This window comes from Mytilus trossulus, chromosome 3 (assembly GCF_036588685.1).
Source record: "Mytilus trossulus isolate FHL-02 chromosome 3, PNRI_Mtr1.1.1.hap1, whole genome shotgun sequence".
NCBI lineage: Eukaryota > Metazoa > Mollusca > Bivalvia > Mytilida > Mytilidae > Mytilus > Mytilus trossulus.
Genome location: NC_086375.1, coordinates 87,452,063 through 87,475,382, shown reverse-complemented (window position 1 = coordinate 87,475,382; position 23,320 = coordinate 87,452,063). Strand labels below are relative to the sequence as shown.

General features: G+C 30.9%; 1 protein-coding gene across 1 annotated transcript in view; it reads right to left on the bottom strand.

Moving 5' to 3' along the window:
- Positions 1-704: 704 nt before the first annotated feature.
- The window catches only part of LOC134711120 (myosin-9-like), a 35,968-nt gene continuing 13,352 nt past the window's right edge, over positions 705-23,320 (bottom strand). Inside the window, exons 2-6 of the mRNA XM_063571564.1 lie at positions 19,279-19,885; positions 18,569-18,655; positions 17,014-17,349; positions 1,862-2,008; positions 705-850 (exon numbers count right to left, since the gene is read on the bottom strand). Of these exons, the coding sequence (XP_063427634.1) occupies positions 705-850; positions 1,862-2,008; positions 17,014-17,349; positions 18,569-18,655; positions 19,279-19,885 (1,323 nt within the window). The remainder of the gene's footprint in view (positions 851-1,861; positions 2,009-17,013; positions 17,350-18,568; positions 18,656-19,278; positions 19,886-23,320) is intronic.

Below are 23,320 nucleotides of genomic sequence, written 5' to 3'. Positions count from 1 at the left end.
TGGTCCGGCCCGTTAATAATTAAACGACTATTATACTCATTTGGTCCGACCATATGAGTATACGCATATGGGCATGACCATACGCGTATGGTGCAAATACTCATATGGTCCGGAATATATATAAAATACATTAAGGTAAACAGTCAAATTTTTATTGAAATATTATAAAACTGCGAAGACAAGAAGCTGATCAAAGATGTCAAGACGACAGTAGCTAACTGATGTTGATATCTCGTAAATCAAAAAGGAAGACACAAATTATGGTAACGAAATGGAACTGAGGGAATTACATGTCGATAGAGTAGACGTCAATTGATATGCATGCTTCATCAGCCATGCGAACATACACTAAGCAAAAAGGATGCAATTAGAAATATGACACAGTTGGTGAAATTACATATCAAAAGACAATACTGGTTTCTTAAAATCTTAGATCGCGAATAGATATCGCTGCTGATGAATATAACACTTATAAATTGTCGATTTCAGTCGTCATTTTTTATGACTGTTGGAGCAATATTTTTACAATACCAGAGTTTTGCCTGAGAAATAAATCACAAACACACACATAAATATTTTGACGATCCAAGTTAAATATTTCCAATAAGCAACCATGAATTATGTTTTTTCTTCAAATTAGTAATTTTCATTAATTGTCATCTTTTTTGTTCGATAATTGGGATAGAATTATTTGTCAATATATTTTAATTACCCTTTGCTTTACTATCATGATGTCCGGTTATCGAACGATGCAGGCACACCTTTAGATATAAATTCTCGATATCTTGCTCTATTTCAGTTATTCTTTTGTCTTTTTCAATACAATACATACAGGTTGACGTTCTCGTATCTGAAATGCAAACATCTAAGGTTATTAAATGTTTTATAGTAGTTTGTATTTAAAGTTTGTTTGTCTCCAGGAGTATCTTGATATAAAATCATGTTTAAGATTCTTTTTTATTGAGATAATTCAAATGTTCAAAGAAAGGAAGTCAAAATTTGACGTGGATACTTTTTAACACTAAAGCCTTTCATTAATTTCGTCGTAAAGAGATTGTAATAAGTAGAAAATGTCCATGGGAATGGAATATAGATTGCCAATTATATATGTAAAAATTTGTTTACACGCGGTTAATAAGTTGAAGGAACCAAATGAAATCCGTAAAATAAGGGTAACCTAGACACACATTATCTAGTAGCGCCTGTCCGTTAACCAATAAAGATTAATTAAAAACAATTCATCTGGTAGCACAGGGTCTTTTTGTTTTGCGACAGTGGTATTCAGCAGCATTTGTTATATGATTACAGCGAGTTGCTATAAGGGTTCTTTAATATGAAAAAAGGTTGACACTATCGCTACATGAGGTATAGTTTTAACATCCCCATGACGCAGCTGCGAATTTATTCATCTTGGAAATCAAAACGCACTCTCATTTTAAGCAGAATGGTAATGCTGGAATGGGAGAATGAAGGGGATGTTTGACCATATTTTTATACTCCAGCTGTCAATCCTAGGATTCATATTTTATATGATTTAATGTTAATAACAGAATTTGAGCTAGTTTTATGATACAATAAGGATTATACATTTACGCACGGGCATATAAATACCACAATGCCTAAAAAACGTTAAAATGGCAATACAAATACTTACTAAAATCCCGGCTGAAAAAAAGACATACGAAGGTGATAGTAGTTATCAAAGGTACCAGGATTATATTTTAGTACGCAAGACGCGCGTTTTCTCAGTCATTGTGTGCTAGTGCATACAACCGACAAGAACATTGTTCTATAAAATACTAAGATTTGTTATTATACATACTAGTAATGATTGGTCAGGAATATAACAAAACTATATTACCTTTTTCCTTTTCGGTACTTTCCATTTTGTCTTTTTCAATAATACCAGTTTGTTCATTAGTTTTGTCAGGTTCTTTCTGGGGACTTAATATCACCCTTTCACTTGTGCTTTCTTGTCTGATTAAATCGATCAGAACATTAATCTCATCTTAAAATAAAAAAGGGAAATACTTATTTGCAAATGCTATATTGCCTACAAAGTAACTCAATATTGTTTTTCTTTTTGTCATACCAATAATTATCAAGCTATTTCGTTCTAAACAAAGAAACCATACAAATACATCGCCACACAAACTATCAATAAAACTTTATCTTACATTAAATATACAATTCATATTTTTCAGTTGAAATCATATTGACTCATGGTCCGCTTAAAATTGACGCATTGCCTGTTTGATATAACAATGATCGCATTTTACTTCAGTTTGAGAAGGAATATACAGAATAACCGCTTCGACATTGGGCATATATATTTATATATATATAAGTCTAAATTGAATGTAAATATCCGAAGTTTTACCGAAGTCCTAAAATGGTTATATTTACATGCATCTTTCACATTAAACCCCTCATGGTCAAGCAGGAGATATGGACAGTATATAGTTACACTGTACAACTACTTATTTTCTCCTTATGGTCGAAAGTTTTCGCCCATAAATCCTCAATAGATAAAACAACCATATGGTGGATTTTAGTTTGGTTTAAATCCATTCGATACTTTGAGAGGTCTTGAATATTATTGATATATTACAAACAGACGGACAGAGAGATAGACAGACCAACAATACTAACTGTCAGTGTGCACTTCTTATTGTGGGCGTGTTTCTGTATTGACTAAAGTCATCAAAAACAACATCCGAAACAAAACAAAAATTCAAAAATTCAATAACAATTTATTTTTTTTTAATAATAAAATGACGATTACATTACAGAGATCTATCCTCCTGACTTGTCTTTAAATGATGTTAATACTGACAAAAACAATGCCTTTACGTTATATCTATATTTTTGACGGCATATACAAAAAAGTACGATAAAAGAAATGATTTTTCATTTCCTATTGTTTATAATCCATTTTCAGATGATGACGTTCTCTTTTCACCGTCTTATGGCGTTTATATATATCAACTTATTTTGTTGGCTTGTGTATGTAACAATGTATTTAATTTTAACGACGAAAGCAATCTCTAATTGATTTATGATAAAAGGGATGATTTTTCATTTCCTATCGTTAATTATCCGTTTTTAGATGGTGACGTTCCCTTGTCACCATCTTACGGTGTTTATATATCTCAACTTGTACGATTCGCTCGTGTATGTAAACATGTTTTAGATTTTAACGAGAGAAATTTATGTATTACTGAAAAATTATTACACCAGGGTTTTCGATATCACAAACTAGTCAAAACATTTACTAAATTTTATCAGCGGTATAAAGACATCATTCGTAAATAAAGCTCAACATGCAGACTTCTTATACGTTCAGGTATTTCACATCCAATTTTTATGTAAATATTCTTTATAAAGCACAAAGGTGTAAGTATTCACCTCAGAAACTTACAAAACCTTTGAATAGACTTATTAAAAAGGGATATAATTACGATACTGTTGTCAAGTCATTAAAGATTGCATATTTTGGCGTTAATATTGAGTCACTGATAAGGTCTTTGCGTCGGAACTAAACACATTTATTCTAAAAACAGTTGTTGGCATGGAACGGGTTATGTTCTTCTCATATATGTTATGATGGTATGATACTAAACCCCTAACGGGAAGGATTGTGCCTGATGTTCATATGATGAAATCATAATCTTTCAGTCAGTTTAATTGAAGTCTGGAGCTGGCATGTCAGTTAACTGCTAGTAGTCTGTTGTAATTTATGTATTATTGTAATTTTGTTTATTTTCTTTGGTTATATCTTCTGACATCAGACTCGGACTTCTCTTGAACTGCATTTTAATGTGCTTATTGTTATGCGTTTACTTTTCTACATTGGTTAGAGGTATAGGGGGAGGGTTAAGATCTCACAAACATGTTTAATCTTGTATTATTTTAATTTTAGTTTCTTGTGTACAACTTGGAAATTAGTATGGCGTTCATTATCACTGAACTAGTATATATTTGTTTAGGGGCTAGCTGAAGGACGCCTCCGGGTGCGGGAATTTCTCGCTACATTGAAGACCTGTTGCTGACCTTCTGCTGTTGTTTTTTTATTTGGTCGGGTTGTTGTCTCTTTGACACATTCCCCATTTCCATTCTCAATTTTAACTGTAATACTGACAAGTTATTACATTCGGCTTTTCGATAACTCAAACTAGTCAAAACGTTTGCTAATGTCAAGGCAATTAATGCTGGTAATTGAAACACTAATACAATGATGGTGGTATTTCATTGTAGTTACACTGTACTGCTTTTGCAACAAAAAAATAATTTCAAGTTGCAATTTATATGCTATCTATATGATATAAAATAAAATTGAGAATGAAAATTGGGAATGTGTCAAAGAGACAACAACTCGACAATAGAACAGACCATAGCAGAAGGTCAACAACAGGTCTAAATGTAGCGAAAAATTCCCGCACCCGGAGGCGTCTTTCAGCTGTCCCCTAAACAAATATGTATACTAGTTCAGTGATAATGAACGCCATACTAATTTCCAAATTGTACACAAGAAACTAAAACTAAAATAATAGGCCAGAGGCTCCTGACTTGGAACAGGCGCAAAAATGCGGCGGGGTTAAACATGTTTATGAGATCTGAACTCTCCCCCTATACCTAGGCAATGTAGAAGTAAACGCACAATAATACGCACATTAGGGGTTTAGTATCATACCATCATAACATTTATGAGAAGAACATAACCATTGTCATGCCAACAATTATCTTTTGAATAAATGTGTTTAGTTCTGATGCAAAGACCCTATAAGCGAATCAATATTAACGCCAAAATATGTAATCTTTAATTACCTGACAACAGTATCGTAACTATATCCCTTCTTAATAAGTTTATTTAAAGGTTTTGTTAGTTTCTGAGGTGAATACTGACTTTTTTGTGCTTTATAAAGAATATTTCCATAAGAAAATTGGATGTGAACTACCTGAACGTATAAGAAGTCTGTATGTTCAGCTATATTTATTGAGATGCTTCATTTTGTTGGCATATTCTTGCTTGACTATTGATATATGATATTCAAACATGTAAGGTTTTTGTTTAAAACTTTATGCAATTTTGTAAAATGACAAGCAAATAATAGTTCATCTTCCGAATTATCATCAGGGTCGGCTGTTATATTTGCTCTGTCAAATTATTCAGTTTCTGCTGTTTCATTATATCCTCCAAGTAGTTTGTCTTTGCTATAAAAGTTATTAACAGAGCCTGACAGTCTTCTAAATATATGGTATTTGTATCTACAAAATAAATCATAACCATGTTATCCATTGTTATCATAATATATGGAATTGGTTGAGCATAACGTAGGCAATTATAGACAATTTTAAAAAGCTAAAAGAATAGTGTTCTAGCTCACAACAGTTTTTTTTCTATCGCTACTGACAGAAGCCTTATTGCTCTCTCAAACAGCTAGTCATTTTACTGACACTGCCTTTCTTTTTTTAGAACAATACAAGGGTTACCACAGTGACTATAAAAGCACGACACGCTTACTAAATTATAATCTTGGTACCTTTGATAGTTATTTACTATTATTAAGTACCCAAGTATCTTCTCTTATTTAAGCTTTTATGGAGTTTTTATTGGTTATGTAAATTTCTATAGTTCTTATAAAATTCACTTGTAACAACGATGTTTATTGATTGTCAAAATACAGTATGAGGGTTAAACCCCCTGAATATCAAAAGGTGGCTTCCTTACGATCATTCCAATAATGTGGAAGCAAATTCTGGTACATTTTGTGAAGCAGAGTTCTCCACTCAAACAGCTTATTTTCATATTTGTATTACATCAATACATATCTTTATTATAAGCCTTGTCATTGAATGTTTTCCCCAAAATGATGAAAAAGCAACCAGAAGAACGAAAATCGAGATATACAAAAAACACGATGATGATCGTAACCTATATTTCTATTTTATTTTTATCAACAATGATCGTTACTTTTACTGAGGATGATAGTAGCTCTCTGGCTCATCGAAGCATTTTCTGATAAATTTCGCTGTCTGGTATACGTAAAGGATACATAATCAGCTAATCTAAAAAGAAGATGTGGTATGATTGCCAATAAGACAAATATCCACAAAAGACATAAATGACACAAACATTTACATTGTTATAATAATGAGGGACGATAACTGGAGGGAAGGGTAACGTCATATTGATTTGTAAACGAGTTAGTGTACAAGCTATGATTTAGCGAGATTTTGTAACATTTTAATCTATTTCTATCTTACAATGGATTGGGATTAACAGCTTTATATTGATTTCATATTTTGTATGTAAATCAGGTATTGGGTATTTCATATTCAGTTCGGTAAAATTTGCGCATGTCCTTTTTTGAATGTGGGTATCAAATCACAATATTCTATATAAAGGTCATTTTTTTATATACCTGTATTTATTTCAGTATTGATACCAAATTTCAGTGAATGCTATATGCATGTACAATTGTTACATTTTAAAGTCAGAAGTGGCACATCCAAACAAATTCGAAGTTCCAACTTCATTCCCCCTTTTCTTAGTCAACACACGCATACACATTGTGTGACATATACACATAGGGACAATAATAACTTTCGATAATCTGTTAATTTTTGAGAATTCGTAGTTTATTGTTTTCATTAACAGATACATGATTTTTAAAGTAGAGGTAAACATATAGCATTTAGAAGTGTAATCTTATTTATTGAATTAAAACAATTGAACCAACAATAAAATAATTTATTATGATTTTTGCCTCAATCAATATCAATACGTTTCCTATTATCTTAAGTCAAGTGTAAGAATTTGTATTGTGTGCATTGGGTGAATTTTTCACGTTCATTCGAATATCTCCTTTTATTTTCGTTTTTATTTTGCTCTGTAGTAGGAAAAGAAAAAAGAATTAAAAAAAACAATTGTTCAGAAATCAATTTTCATAGTTTTTTTAAAATAAGCTAGATCCGGTTTACACAAAGTTAAAATTGGCGTCCAATCATATAAGTTTCTTCATACTGATGCAAAAAATATATGGGTCCTGTATACCTTTGAGTGAAATAAGGGATTTAATGTGATACTTCCGGTGAAGTAAATGTCACTTCTGGTCTCATATAATACATGTAGCTTCTTGGGCTTGTTTTACTTACCATTCATGTGATACATTGACATAACACTTCTGTCAAATTCAAAAAAGGAAATAACTGTCATTTGAGTCTACGAATTAAGTCGGCTCAATTTTACAAATCATCCTGAGGATATAAAGTGCTATTTAGTTTACTAAAATTGTCGCTTAATTTTACAGTTACGTAGGAGATCTCGTCATATTAAAAACAGTGTTTGGGGAGACAACTTCAATCTTCAACTAAACAGGGTCAGTCTCAAAGATAAATACTGTTCGATATCATATGCAAACAATCTAAGCGATATCTTTCAACAGCACAAAACAAGTTTTGAAATTTGTCTGAAGGAGAAAAAAACAAACCATCAGTACAAATACAATAAGTCTTTCCTCAAAATAGTAAGAAAAAAAGAAGGAGTTAGTCCGGTAAGGGCCAATTGCCTCTAACGAAAGATTTTTGACACTTTTTAAACACTTAAGTGTATATTTCAATTGATTCAACTAGTTAATGTGAAAGATTTTAACTGATTCAGTTATTTAAAACGTTCCGATTCAAGCTTAAATATGAAAAATCTATCAAATATGCCAAAAAACGTCACTTTTCAGATGGTTTTTGTCAAAAATGAAAGTCGCCGCATCCGTGTTCATCCTCAACCTTTATATATGTTATGTATTATCATCAAATACAACTTGCATTTCAATATTATGAATGAACACAAATGCGACCACTTTCATTTTAGACGGACACCGTTTAAAATTTAACAAAAATGCTAAAATTGTGAAGATTTCAGTAATTTAGCATGATTTAATAATGCTAGTACCCAATATATGTGCATTGTATTGTCAAAAACAGCCCATATTTATGTAGCAGAAGAATTATACTTTCTAGTAAAAAGCTAAAAGATTACATTTTCTCGTTTTTTGTAAAACTGATATATTTTGGGGCCAAAAAGGTGTCTTACTTAACCTACTCCTTTATCACGATTTCCAAATGCACTATATGATTATGATGATTAAACACATTTTATTGATGTGTAAACCGGGGCGATTAACTCATAAACTGAAAGTATTCTTTAATATATTTCAATACTTTCAAATTCTGTTCAATCACATCAAAATTCCTCAAGTCAATCAATAATTTATTTTCGTAATCAAATTATTAAGTATTTCCAGTTTAAATCAACACATGTTTTGTTCAGTGAACCGGATATACGATAGTGATGTTATACAGTGATCCTATCAGGTGGGAAAATCAATTGTAATGGTTATTTAAATATAATTATGTATGTAAAACTATTGTATGAACTCATTTGATATTTTCCCTGGTCAAGTGAGGATGTTAAAAAACAAGGGCCCCTAAGTATGCAACCTGGGCTACTTAGGTATTTATACAACAGGAAATGATTGAATAAAATATTTGTTATCGTTAAAAAAACAACAACAAACACTCATACACTGAATAATAGTCCACAGGACTTTTATATTAAAGTCATAAGAAACCTCAAATCAAAAAACATTAATGCATACGTTTTTTATAACTCAATATGTTTTCATTATAACACTTATGTAAATATTCTTTGTCTGAGGAAAATTCTTTAATTTATTCATATTTAGGAGAAGTTTACTTTATTTGAATTGCTTCCCAATTCCAGGAAGAAATTCCCCCGACATATTTTCCGTATGCAAAGTGACCTAAGTGTGACCCATCTCGTAAAAATCCGGTGATCACAATACGCATGGATGTTCTTAAAATAAACTATTTTCTGTATTTACATGTTAAACACGTGCTCAATTTCCATGAATTTTATTTATTTGTTGTCGATTGTTGACAAACAGGTGACAATCGTTAAACTTCGGTTGTAAAACACGAACTTTAATTACCTCCCATATTTTGACAACACCACTGACCGATTGAAAAAAAAATTATTACACGAAATTTACACGAAAAAAATGATAAAATTCGTGCATTGAAGACTAAGTTTATGATGTTTGTATGCATTAATTCAAGAATTGGACGAACATTATTTTTTAACGGTTACTCGTTTCTTATTACTTTAAGTTTGTGATTAAGAGACCCGGTTTACACATCAGCAACCTGTTTAATCCTTATAAAAGAGGGACGAAGATTCCAGAGGGACAGTCAAACTCATGAATCGTAAATATACTGACAACGCCTGGCTAAAAATAAAAGAAGGCAAACAGACACACAATAGAACACATGACAGAACATAGAAAACTTAGAAGACACCCATCGTGTTGCTTATGTTATAACAAATCCTGTTAATAATCGGGAAAGGGATTGGCGTTACGACGTAAGAAACTTATCTGATATCATTCGTGAAACGGTTATTCCTTAACTGTCAACCAACTCGGGATGGCGTCCTTAAAATTTACGAATGGATGATATCAACTTCACCATTTGAAACTATTGCGCAGCCAAACAAACCAGATTATTAATTTACATTATTGTATTACATTAATGGCTAATATATTTATCATCAAAAGCACAATGACATGTCGTAACTTAGGAGTGCGCCGCCATCTTGACTTTCTATAAGCCACAAATTTTCGATAAATGCAACAGAACTTAAAATGAAATAGACCCTAACTCAAAAACTTCCTTTCAATTAGTAAATATTCGAATTTGAAGCGTACAAGTATAGGAAATAATTTTTCATTTGAAAGTTTTCAATCGCATGACGTCGTGTTTTACCATGACGTAAATTTGTCAAATCATTCGTAAAATTTTAAAGCTTTATTGCAATATTTCTTTTCTGTTATATGTGCATTAAAATAAAAACAGGTCTAATAATATTTTTTTGTTTTTCAATCTACTTTTGCTAAAAATCCCGGGATCCCTTTATGTATGTATATCGCGCATGAATAGATCACAGTGAAGTTTATGAAAGTAGTTTCGGAAACATGGTTTATCGTAGGTTAAACCAAGGAATGAAATGAAATTGACCAATCCTGTTCAGGTATTTATAGATATGAAAATCATATTTGAATTTTAATGTATTAATTACATGAAAGTATTTCTTTTAGATACTGAAAAAAAATTTAAACCGGAGCATTATTTTATGAATGATGCATTGGATTTCTAGAAATTTAATGTTTGCGACTCAATATTAAGACGCTTACAATCAATGAATAATAATAATAATAACTAGAGGCTCTAAAGAGCCTGTGTCGCTCACCTTGGTCTATGTGAATATAAAACAAAGGATGCAGATGGATATATGACAAAATTTTGAACATTCTTGCTGCTTACAATTATTTCTATCTATAATGAACTTGGCCCAGTAGTTTCAGTGGAAAACGTTAGTTTAAATTTACAAATTTTATGAAAATTGTTATAAATTGACCATAAAGGACAATAACTCCTAGGGGGTCAATTGACCATTTTGGTCATGTTGACTTTTTTTTAGGTCTTACTTTGCTCTACATTATTGCTGTTTACAGTTTATCTCTATCTATTATAATATTCAAAATAATAACAAATAGAGGCTCTTAAGAGCCTGTGTCGCTCACCTTGGTCTATGTGCATATTAAACAAAGGACACAGATGGATTCATGACAAATTGTGTTTTGGTGATGGTAATATGTTTGTAGTTACTTTACAGAACATTCTGGTTGCTACAATTATCTATATCTATAATGAACTTGGCCCAGTAATAACAGTGGAAAATATTTTCAAAAAATTAAAAAAAATTATGAACATTGTTAAACATTGACTATAAAAGGCAATAACTCCTGAAGGGGTAATTTGAAAATGTTGGTCATGTCTGACTATTTTGTTGATCTTATTTTGCTGTCATTATTGCTGTTTACAGTTTATCTCTATACATAATAATATTCAAGATAATAACCAAAAACTGCAAAATTCTATTTAAAATTACTAATCTGGGGGGAGAAACCCAACAACGGGTTGTCTGATTTGTCTGAAAACTTCAGGGCAGACAGTTCTTGATCTGATAATCAATTTAATCATAGCAGATTTGCTCTAAATGCCTTGGTTTCAGAGATATAAGCCAAAATCTACATGTCACCCCTATGTACTAATTTTAGCCATTGCGGCCATCTTTGTTGGGTTGCCAGGTCACGCCACACATTTTTTTAACTACATACCTTAATAATGATTGTGGCCAAGTTTGGTTAAATTTGGCCCAGTAGTTTCAGAGGCGAAGATGTTTTAAAAAGAATACTTTTTTTTTTAAATGGTTAAAAATTGACTATAAAGGGCAATAACTCCATAAGGGTCAATTGACAATTTTGGTCATATTGACTTTTTTGTAGATCTTACTTTGTTAACATTATTGCTGTTAACAGTTTATCTCTATCCATAATAATATTCAAGGTAATAACCAAAAGCTGCAAAATTTTCTCTAAAATTACTAATTTGGTGGCAGCAACACAACAACGGGTTGTCTAATTTGATAGAACTTGACATGAAAAACAATTTTACCCCCTGTCAGATTTGCTCTGAATGCTTTGGTTTCAGAGTTATAAGTCAAACTCTGCATTTTACCCCTACATCTGAAAAAATAATTGAAATTGATGCAAACTGATGTCTATCAATCAAATGCGAAGTAAACCAATGAACTGAATTATAAGAACATTTATATTTTTGTATTTTTTAAAGGAGGAGTTTATGATTTAAAAGATAAAAAGCTTTACAGAGATCCAAAAAATACTACTCCTATTCAATTTCCGTCAGCAATGGCTTTTAACCATTTAACATACACAGAAGTGATATCAGTTTGACAGGAATGGATTGCACGAAAGCCTGATAGCATGACATACTGTAGATTATATTTTTTTTAGAAAATTCATCAATGAGTTTTTACGTGTTGCTCAAGAATCTTAGATAGTAATGGTAAAATTGCAATTGGTCTGTAGTTAAATACACAATGTTTTAACCTTTATTTTTTTAAAACTGGTAATTTTAGCCAGTTTGAAAAAAGACAGGTTTTCTGATATTTTGATGCTTAAATTAAACTAGAGGCTCTAAAGAGCCTGTGTCGATAACCTTGGCCTATGTGCATAGTAAACAAAGGACACAGAAGAATTCATGACAAAATTGTATTTTGGTATTGGTAATGTGTTTGTATATCTTTCTTTACTTAACAGTCTTGCTGCTTACAATTATCTCTACCTATAATGAACTTCGCCGAGATGTTGCTTGTTTCTGGATCCTTATTGTGAATGTGTTTATAATTTATACTTGTATTTACGATAATAATAAAAATATTGTTTACACTATGTCACAGTGGAAAATATTAAATAAAAATTTACAAAAATTTACAAAATTTATATAAATTGTTCAAATTGACCATAAAGGGCAATAATTCATTAAGGGGTCAATTGACCACTTTGGTCAAGTTGATCAAATGTAGCTCTTTCTTTCCTTTACATTATTGCTATTATCAGTTTATCTCTATCTATAATAATATTCAGGATAATAACCAAAAGCTGCAAAATTTTCTTAAAATTACCAAGTCAGAGGCAGCAACCAAACAACCAAGTTGCCCGATTGGTCTAAAATTTCAAAGCAGATTTATATTGACCTAATGATGAATTGTAGCAAAGCAGATTTGCACGGACACATTTTTTAAACAAGATACCCAAATGATGATTGTGGAAATGTTTGGTTAAATTTTTCATTGTATTTTCAGAGAAGGTTTTTGTAAAAGATAACAAAAATTTACAAAACATTGTTAAAAATTGACTATATAGGATAATAACTCTTTGAGGGGTCAACTGACCTTTTTGGTCATGTTGACTTATTTGTAGGTCTTACTTTGTTGAACATTATTGCTGTTTACAGTTTATCTCTTTTTATATTAATATTCAAATAATAACATTTTTTTTTTGAATAACCAATTTAGTAGCAGCAACCCAACATCAAATTTTCCGATTCATCTGAAAATTTTAGGGCAAATAGATCTTGACCTGATAAACGATTTTATTACTAGAAGATTTACTCTGAATGATTTGGTTTCAGAGATATAAGCAAAAATCTACGTTTTACCCCATATGTTCTATTTTTAGCCATGGTGGCCATCTTGGTTGATTGGCCGGGTCACCGAACACATTTTTTAAACTAGATACCCAATAATGCTTGTGGCCAAGTTTGGTGAAATTTGACCCAGTAGTTTAAGAGGAAAATATTTTTTTAAGTTAACAGACAACGCTAGACGAAGACGACGACGACAAACGCAAAGTGATGAGAAAAGCTCACGTGGCCCTTCGTGCCAGGTGAGTTAATCAGTGACATAATGGAGCTGAAGTAAGGTGTGATGACATTTTTCAATCTTTGCACTTATATTATTAAGACCTGTTGCTTTTTTCTCATCAAGTGTGATTAACTGATGCAGAACATATTCATTGGTTATTTATGGTATAGTAGAACAGGCATTTTTTTTTGGTAAACGACATAACATATAACCATCAAATTTTCTAGAACAATTGATGCTTGAGTTTGAAGTAAGATTATTATTTTCAGTAATATTTGTAAAATTGCGGTGTTCATTTACATTTGATCAAGTTTCAGTTTTTGAATATTATTATTGGTACTGATACCAATATATCGTGACCGCTAAATAGGATGTTAAATTAAAGAAGAAACACATCGTCAATTTTAAGTATAAACGATCATCTTTATATAAAAAAAATCAAGTTGCAATCATCAATAGACGAAGTTACGCTCATCATCGTGTGTTTTTGTATTTGTATTTTCGTTTCTTCTGGTTGCTTTTCAATCACTTTAAAAAAAACCAGTCAATGGCAAAGCTAATGTTCCGCACCATACGCGTATGGTCATGACCATATGTGTATACTTATATGGTCCGACCATACGCGAATGGTCCGATCGTACGCGTATGGTCGGACTATATAAGTTTATACTCGTTTGGTTATTAAAGGGCCGGACGAGTATGAGTATTATGACCATATAGCTATTTGTTTTCAAAAGTGCAATAATAAATTTTATAAAAGAACCAATGACTGTAACATGCATATGAAAATGTATGAATTCATAATGCAACAATACATTCACTAAAAAAGGCGTTTAAACTTTTATTATATGACACAGCATAGGTTTGTGAACCAAAATGAATGTGTTCAAAGAACTGAAAAATTTGAAATTGGACATATACCTATTATGATACAATATCAAATCAATGTAAGATCAATTTGTTAGAATTAGCGTATCAAAGAACCCCAAGAACTCAGTTTTTTTATAAAATACTAAATCAATTTTTGTTCAAAGGGAAATTTCTCAAATTCATATAATACATGTAACAACAACCAGTGATGATGTTTAACAAAAGACCCTTTGCAACTCAAGTCTCAAAGTGGTTTTATCTATAGTAATATTCATAATAAAAAATAAATACAGTTTAAGATTCATAATTTCTTAGAACCCTATATTTATTCGATGTGTGTTCAATTCATAAAAAAATATATATATGGCATTCAGAAAATTAGTTTTTACAGAATAACATTGAAACAAACCACAAAATTCTTTAAACAAATTTCCAAAGAAAAGAAATAAATCAAAAAGTGTATTTATTATTAATTCAATGTCTGTTAAAAATCTTTAAAACTTATCTGTAATCATCCCCAAATCAATAAACGATTTTTCTTTCTACAATCAGGTTAAAGGTTAAAAAAGAATTTCATCCTCTAAAAAATAGAAATGTTAAACACACCCAGTATTTTTCTTTTATAGGTTTTAGAATTCGGCAGCTAGCTTTTCGGGGATGCGAGTGCGAAAATTCATTTATTATTTTATAACATATTTTTAAAATAAATTATATGTTAGAGAAGGTTTATATGAAAAAATTTCATCTAAATGAGCCTATGCAAAAATAATTAATTTACTCCCAAAATATTGATAATTACTTTATAAATAAATCTTCAAAGCTAAACCACATACCCCTTTCCCAAAAAAAAAATCAAAAGGTTCTCGGGAATCTTTCAATGTGTATGTGTATGGAAAGCGGGTGTATTCTTACCTATTCCTATGCTCATGATATCTCTTGTAGGTACTAGTAACATTTCAGTTTCTTGAGTTTCTTGTCTAACACATGCCAAAAAAACAAGTCTTTGTGTTGCTGGAAGATGTTTAACTGACGTAATCTAGGATGCATATTAAAAAATCCAGTGCGATATGACAGCAAGTAAACTTTTTGATTTCACTTTGACTTCAATCCAGACAATACAATCCAATCAAATGTATACGTCGTGTTTTCTTATTACACTGTGAAATAGTTGTCGTGAGTGTGACATAGTTCATTTCCCACAAGATATACCAATAATAAATATGATACACATTTCTTTATCTTCATCTTCTTGACTATACAATTTATAGCTCTTCATCTTTTATTTACAAGTAAGCTATGGATTTCAAATATTTTGGCCACGATCATCACTTAAGAGACATGTATTGTCGAAATGCGCATCTGGTGCAAGAAAATTGGTACCGTTAATTTTATTATAGTAACAATTATCTCTTCATAATGGATAGTGTTAAGAAGAGGGAAGAACTATGACTAGATTTTCCCTATTTAAGAGATTTCAAAAAATTACATTAAAGTAATGACAATATTACGTATGTAAAATATGTCATGAAATAATCTTATATATATTATGTTTTAAGTCCCTTCACAGCTCAGGAGTCATGTGTTTAAACTAGAATTTAGATAACTTGATAGTTTATCAATATATAGGAAAGTACGATCAAAATTTCAAATACTTGGAATAATTTTCGATACTTTTGACTTTATTCATTTAATTAGTTCGTTGACTGATGAATGATGACTGATTAAAATAAAAAGATTAATTGACTAAACAAAGTTCATTGTAGCCTACAAGGCTTTCAGTGATACCCCTAACGATAATCGTTCGAGACAAATCTTACCTGATATGGTTTTATTTTTGTCTATCCAGGTTATTTGTAGCAAATAAGTTTAAATTGCCATTAACACTGTAAAGCATCAGAACTTGTTGAGTTGAAACAATCTTTTTTTCACTATCAACGGCCTTTCTATCCAATTTCGTACCCTGGCAAAATCATTTCGTACCCTGACCACGTTGTAACTTGGCTATTCCGTACCTCGTGGAATGTTATCATGTATTCTTATTCGTATCCCATGGACGATTTATAAATTATATGTATGCCATTTCGTACCTCATGAATGATTTATATGTGTTTCATTTCTGGGTAAAAACTGTCTCATTGATGTGTACCATTTCGTATATTATGGAATATTTGAATGTTTCTATTTCGTACAAATGTACTCTTGGACGATTTGTATGTATACTATTTTTGCCTGCACTTTTTTGGAAACCATATCTAGATAAAATAAATCATTGGTAGTCTGTATTGTCTTAGATTAAGCCATGGCAATTTCTTTGACATGTCACGTAAGGTGCATATTTTTATGCAAACACTTTTATTCATGGCTTACTTCTTATGTACATATTTAAAACCATTTCAAATGTTTTTATATCTTACAGAATTGATAACTTTTACAAATATACTCTACGAAATAGTAAACATGTATGCAGTCCCTCAGGTACGAAATGTCAAATGTGTTTTTATCTGTGGGTAGTAAATGGTTATAAACTGTTAGATACGAAATGTAAATGTTGGGTTCGAAATGGCAAAAGTACGAAATGGTCAAGGTACAAAATGACTTACCTCCGTTGGTTTATACCTGGACGGGAACAAAGCGTTATAAATTTTAAAAGGCTTATCCTCACAAACCACACATACAAATGCATTATTTACATATTCGAAGAGGAATAACTTCTTGGCCGATTGACCCAAAATAAAAGAAAAGAAAAAAAAGACAGACAGACAGACAAACATACTTACGTTTAGAGAGGTTACTTTCTATATTGAGTTTTAGGGTGATAGTAGCTTTAATGTCTGTATCAATTTCTCCTGCTTCCAATATCTTTTGTACGAGAACTATAAGTGCAGACCGCAATGTTTTTGAACTTTTGAATATTTCAGACGTTATTTTCAAATCAAGAATTATACTACTTTTTTTCTTTGCTTCAACAAATATTCGTGACAGCACAGGTATATTCTTATCTGTATTTGATTCAAGATCAATTTCGGTCGGGAGACTTGTAATAATCAAATTTTCGTTCCATTCCGTAAAGCAATCAGAATTCATTTTACTCTCTAGCTTGATATGACGATCACCTAAAAAAAACAACACATTCAATCACTTAGTAATCGTTTTTATATTCACATAATATCGTTCAAACCCAAAACATTGTTTGTGAAAAATTTTACAATATTTTTAAAATGAAGATGTGGTATGATTGCAAAGAGACAACCCTCAACACGAGAACGAATAATACTGAAATTAACAACTATAGTTTATCGTACGGCCTTCAAAAATGAACAAAGCCAATATCGCATAATCGGCTATAAAAAGTCTCGGAAATGACAAATGTAAAACAATTCAAACGAGAAAAATAACTGCCTAATTTACATACAAAAAATGAACGAAAAACAAGTATGTAACATATCCGCAAACGGCAACCACTGAATAACAGGCTCCTGACTTGGGACAGTCACATACATACAGAATGTGGCGGGGTTAAACATGCTATCGGGATCCCAACCCTCCCTTAGCCTGGGACACCGGTTTAACAGTACAAAATCACACAAATTTATTTATAATATGAATACATAATGGTTTATGTCGATTAAGTTTAAGGAACCTGATTATTCTGTTGTCTCTATTGGCACATAACTCCAAATATCTCAACGTATTTTTTTAATCGCTGACTTTTAAAGTTTGTCGAAGGTCCAGTTTTCCTCACAGGATGTATGAAATTTAAAAAGAAGTGTTATTTTCATTTATAATGTAACCACATGTTAGGTATTTCTATAGACAAACTCGATATTCTGCAATGGTTCTTTATTTTTCCTCTTATAACACAAAATTAGAAAAAAAAACTCAAATATAAGATAGGGTAACGCGAAACGTTCAGATGCAATGTCGGATAACAAAATGTGCCTAACTATTGTCGTCTTTATAACTGAAATGATTGTTTTCACTTATATCCATAAGAATCAATTCATGGGGATTTATTTTTAATTCATCTTTCATGTATTTCGAATTGATTAGGTAAGGATGTGGTTGAATTTTTGTGGTATTCTGTGAGTAATTTAGAATAGGAACATATAACGGAAAATATGATGGAGAAAGACTGTTTATTGATAAAAAAAAAAGAACTCTTGGCCAACAGGTAGAAAAAGAAGAAACTGGTATCCTTTATACGGTATTATTTTATCATTATTGACATCATGCAGGGACTTTCTATGTAAAAAAAGTCCCTGCATCATTCCATCAATGATTAAAAAAAGATTAGGAGAATTAATCAGTTCATTATATTACATTACATCTTACCACTCTCATTGGATGTCAAAATATTTTCTCTTGGTAAATACACTGACACCTGGATTCTCTGATTTCCTAGTATTCCAATAATTTTTTCTGAAAATAGGATTAAATTTGAATAATGTGTAAAAAAGAAGATGTGGTATGGTTGCCAATGAGACAACTATTTGTGCACTTATTCGATGAAAGTATGTTCTTTTTTACGTATATTTGTGTTATCTTAAGGTGTTTTCATGTATGATTACAAACAAGTTTAAGAACGTTTTTGATATATATATAACAAACAAATGTATTACAGGAGGGACATTTATGATGTCATTTGGGGGTATTGGTGTGTCCATATTGTCATTACCCTTCTATCTAGTTTTTTCTTTCTTTCTGAATATGAACAACTATCACACCAAACAATAAACAATGTATGATATTATCAATATGTTTCAAAGAGACAAAACCGGAAAATTACTTTAGTGGTTAAAATGTTGATACATGTATAGTTATTATAGTTTTTAAGAAGGTCACATCTAATAATTAAATTTGTTATCTTTGTTATATGTATTAAATGCATTTTTGTGTATATTTAAAAGAGATAAAAACCCAAACACACAAGAAACCTAAAAGATGTCGAAAGACTCATATACGGTCTTAAAAAAGATAAATAATTGCAAAGGTATATGTAGATCTTCCCGAGTTATAATAAATGACACACTGATATTACATACCTTGTGCTCTGTTTAAGGAATCGATCTTCTCTTTCAAATCTAATATTTCCAGTTCCTGTTTGGTTAGTTGATTCTGAACGGTTTGAGAATTATTTTCAATATTATCATCCGTATTTGTTAATTTCTTCACTATTGCCTCTTGCCATTCCTCTTGCACCTGTGATACATTTGTCATTTCTTGCTTAATTTTCATCTCGCTGGATTCAATGGTTTGACACACAGTTGATACACTACTTTCTATACGTTGATCAACGTGTTGTACTGATTTAAGTAGATTGTTATGAGAGTCTCGGAAATCTGTTGAGTCTTTGCTGATAAGATTTTTAATTGTTTCTTCGGTTGATTCTAATTTTTCCACAGTAGTTGACTGATAAGCGATTAATTCATTTTGAATTTCAGTGGTTTTTGATTCAACAGTTTTTTGTATGCTTTCCTGGCATTTTGTTGAATGTTGCAATATATTTTTCGAACTTGATGATACAACTTGTTCTGTTGCTACTGTTGTCTGATGTACTATGGCTTTGCTACATTCTTTTTGATAGTCGAGAACCAACCCTATTTCCTCAGTTACATGATTGCAAATATTCTCTGAATTGGTTATAATCTCCTGAAGAAAAAAAATTAAATATACAGTCTGTCAATGGTTTCAACAATTAAATAAAATGTGTGTTGTACGGTGAGGTAATTATAAGTGTGGTTTTCATAATTACAAAATTTATGGTAATATAAAAACAGCGTCGGAGATAAAAGGCTTATAATTGTGTCTTCAAAAGACTTGCCAGTAACAATAGTCGTATAAACAACATTAAAGGCAAAATACATGCAGTCGAAGAACATTGAGGGCCAAACATTCCAATTTAAATTGCCAAAAACAGCTTAGATGATATATTACTCTGACAGAACATCCTTTGTATTTCGAACAATAGAAATTTTTGATATCATTTAATACAATTGTTTGTTTTTATAACACATTTCTTTTTTTAAATTCAATATGTTTCTTTTTGTTCCTATGAGCATATACAAACATAGTTATAGCAAGTGATTGAATGATATTGCGATAAATATTTAGATGTAAAGGCATTTACGTAAGAAGGAAAAACTGGGGGGTACGGGATATAACTCTTTACAAATGTTTTGAAGTCACTTGTGCTTTTTAAATGGCCATTTCTTGAAAAAAGATTTAACCATTTATGCAATACTAGTGGTGCATCGATGTTCAAAGCTAATTAATTTATAAGAAAATAAGGTAAATGAAATAAATATGAGGGAATGTAGGAACTCATATATCACATTTACTGTTTATATATGATTGTGAGATTAGAACAACTTCATAAAAATGGACAAGTTAGACACTGTCGCGCATTTGATGAAGCCATTGCATTTTTTCTCGCAGTTCGGAGATCAAAATCTGATACATGCTGAATATCTTCATAAATACCATTTCAACAAAAAGGTGAAGGGAAACATTGACTTTTAATGCAATATGGATGGATTAATGAATGTACAATGTTTCTGTGCATAAGGCTGAACTAATCTGTCCGTTTTATATCCTAAAAAACACACGAAAGCATGTTCAGGTTACCACATAACAAAACATTCAGATTCAAGACAACGTTGAAGGTTGACAGTTTACTGCAAACAGCACAAAAATAGTAAAGTTGCCCTCATTGAACAGTAAAATCGGTGATAGCGTCGTTTTTGTAAATTTTTCAATTGTAAAATAAAGATGTCTAATTCAAAAATAATAATAATAAAAAAAAATAATCAACCTATTGTTTTTTTCTTGTAAATTTTGATGACATTGAAACGTTTACATACATTATTGACAAATTGGTGGATAATCTTGGCTATTCGAATTTCTAGTAATCTGATGAGTTAGTTGAAATGGGCACTAGCTGCGATATATGTCAAAAACCTCATATATTATTTTGTTTGGCTCAATCAGTAATAAAATACAAATAGAGAAATAATAAGTCCTTTTTAGTAGCCAACAATGATCAATTTTGTCAAAATAAGCATTGAAGGCCGTACTTTAACCTATAATGGTTTACTTTTTAAATTGTTATTTGGATGGAGAGTTGTCTCATTGGCACTCACACCACATCTTCCTATATCTATATAGATATATACAGATTAAACAATCAATATCCAGCCATAAAAAAACGACTTGTGAGATACTAAAAAGCTTAAAATTCTATAAAAATTTCAAATATATTCCGTAAAAAACATACAAGTCACAAAATATTCAACAATAAAATAAAAATAAAAAATAAAAAATCACTTTTCTCAATAAATATATATATTTAAGAATTGAATGCTTCTTTTTGTAAATTTATTGGGTGGTAAAAGCGTTGACCGAAGTACATTTTGTATGAAGCGCTTCTCATTCTAAAAATGCACGCACGGTCAACGCTTTTACAAACCTATAAAGTTTCAAAAAGAAGTATTCAATACTTATAATTACATTTTTTAGCTAAAATCATGAAAACACGATTTTTATCCAGTTTTATTTAATTCACCTGTGCACTTTTTTGTGGGACCTCGTGTCATCATGCATGATAAATGTTATTGTCTGATGCAATTGTCCACGGAATAACATGTTAGCCAATCAGAATAACGTATTATAAAGAAATTTACATCTAATGTAATTATATATATATATACAAGTTGTCGAAATCTGACTTTCCTGGTAAAATTACAATAATAAAACTCTGAAGCTAGTAAAAATTTCATAAAGAGCTGTTAAACAATTTTCTTCGCCAGAAAAGTTATACAAAAATTTGCATAGGAAATATTGTATATCATAACAGTTCATAATTTCAATAAATTTATTATCTATATCAAGGCTGTGAAAATTTTGAATACATTTTGAACATTCATGAAAAAGGAAATTCTGTTAAAATGTGTCATTTTGGCATTTTACGGTTATAATAAGCATTTGAAAGCAGTTTACATTTTATGCCTAAGAGGCATGCTGACTTTCTATCTGACAGCTGTTTCGTTCCTGATATTAGTGTTTCTATGCTTAAATCACATTTGATTAACCATTTGTGAACTCTGAATATAGAGAAAAGTAGATTATCACAGAAAAAAGTGCAGCATATTTTGTATTCATGGCCCTGCTTAAACGGCCTAATTAATGTATGTAAAATGTGAAGCGCTTTGTACATCAAATCTGTAGTCCGTCACAAATAATTCACTAAATCTGAAAAAAAAGCATTTAACTATATTCAGTACACCTCACTCCTGCAAAGGCTACCATATTTTTTTTCCTGTATGAAAGTAAGTGGTCCAAATTTATGCCTATTGAGACTAATGCAAGTTTTCCATTGAAAAGTGAAAAAACTGAAAAAACTGGCCGTCAGACAATATTGTCTTTCAAAAAATTTAAATGCAAGAGTCCTTTTGCCATTAGACTTCTTGTATCATAACACCTTAGCATAGAAATGAACAAATACTAACACATTTTCACTTCTGATAGCTTCTGTGTGCATTTTTATATGTCAATATGGACTACCGCCTAAATTGACTCTACATAATTCTCAGTACTACATGGTCCAAGACCATTTTATACTCATATGGTATACTTTTTGTAACTTTTCCATACATTTAAAGTACATTTAATATATATGAAAGAATAATTTAGGCTTAAAAAACTTCAAAAACTTCAAATTGGCTAAGAAAAATGCATATTTATATAAGGCTTCCCTGAATTGGAAAATCTCTATTTTCAGGCATAGGCTCACATAAATTTTAACTCTGATATGATTACAATACATCTGATAAATAAAATGAGTGTGCAGATGCTTTTAATACTTAATATCTAATATTAAAGAGCATTTAAAAAGCAAATGTTTTCAAAATTTCAAATTTTTAGGCCAAAATCTTGACAGTTGAATTTATACGTCAAAAATAAACATCCAAATGTCAAAAGTAAAATGACCCAAGTTTCTCTTAAATATGATATATGGCCATGAAACTTTGCTAACTATCTCATTATTGCCTACGCTTAGTTTATGCCGTTTATACAGATTGGTCAAGT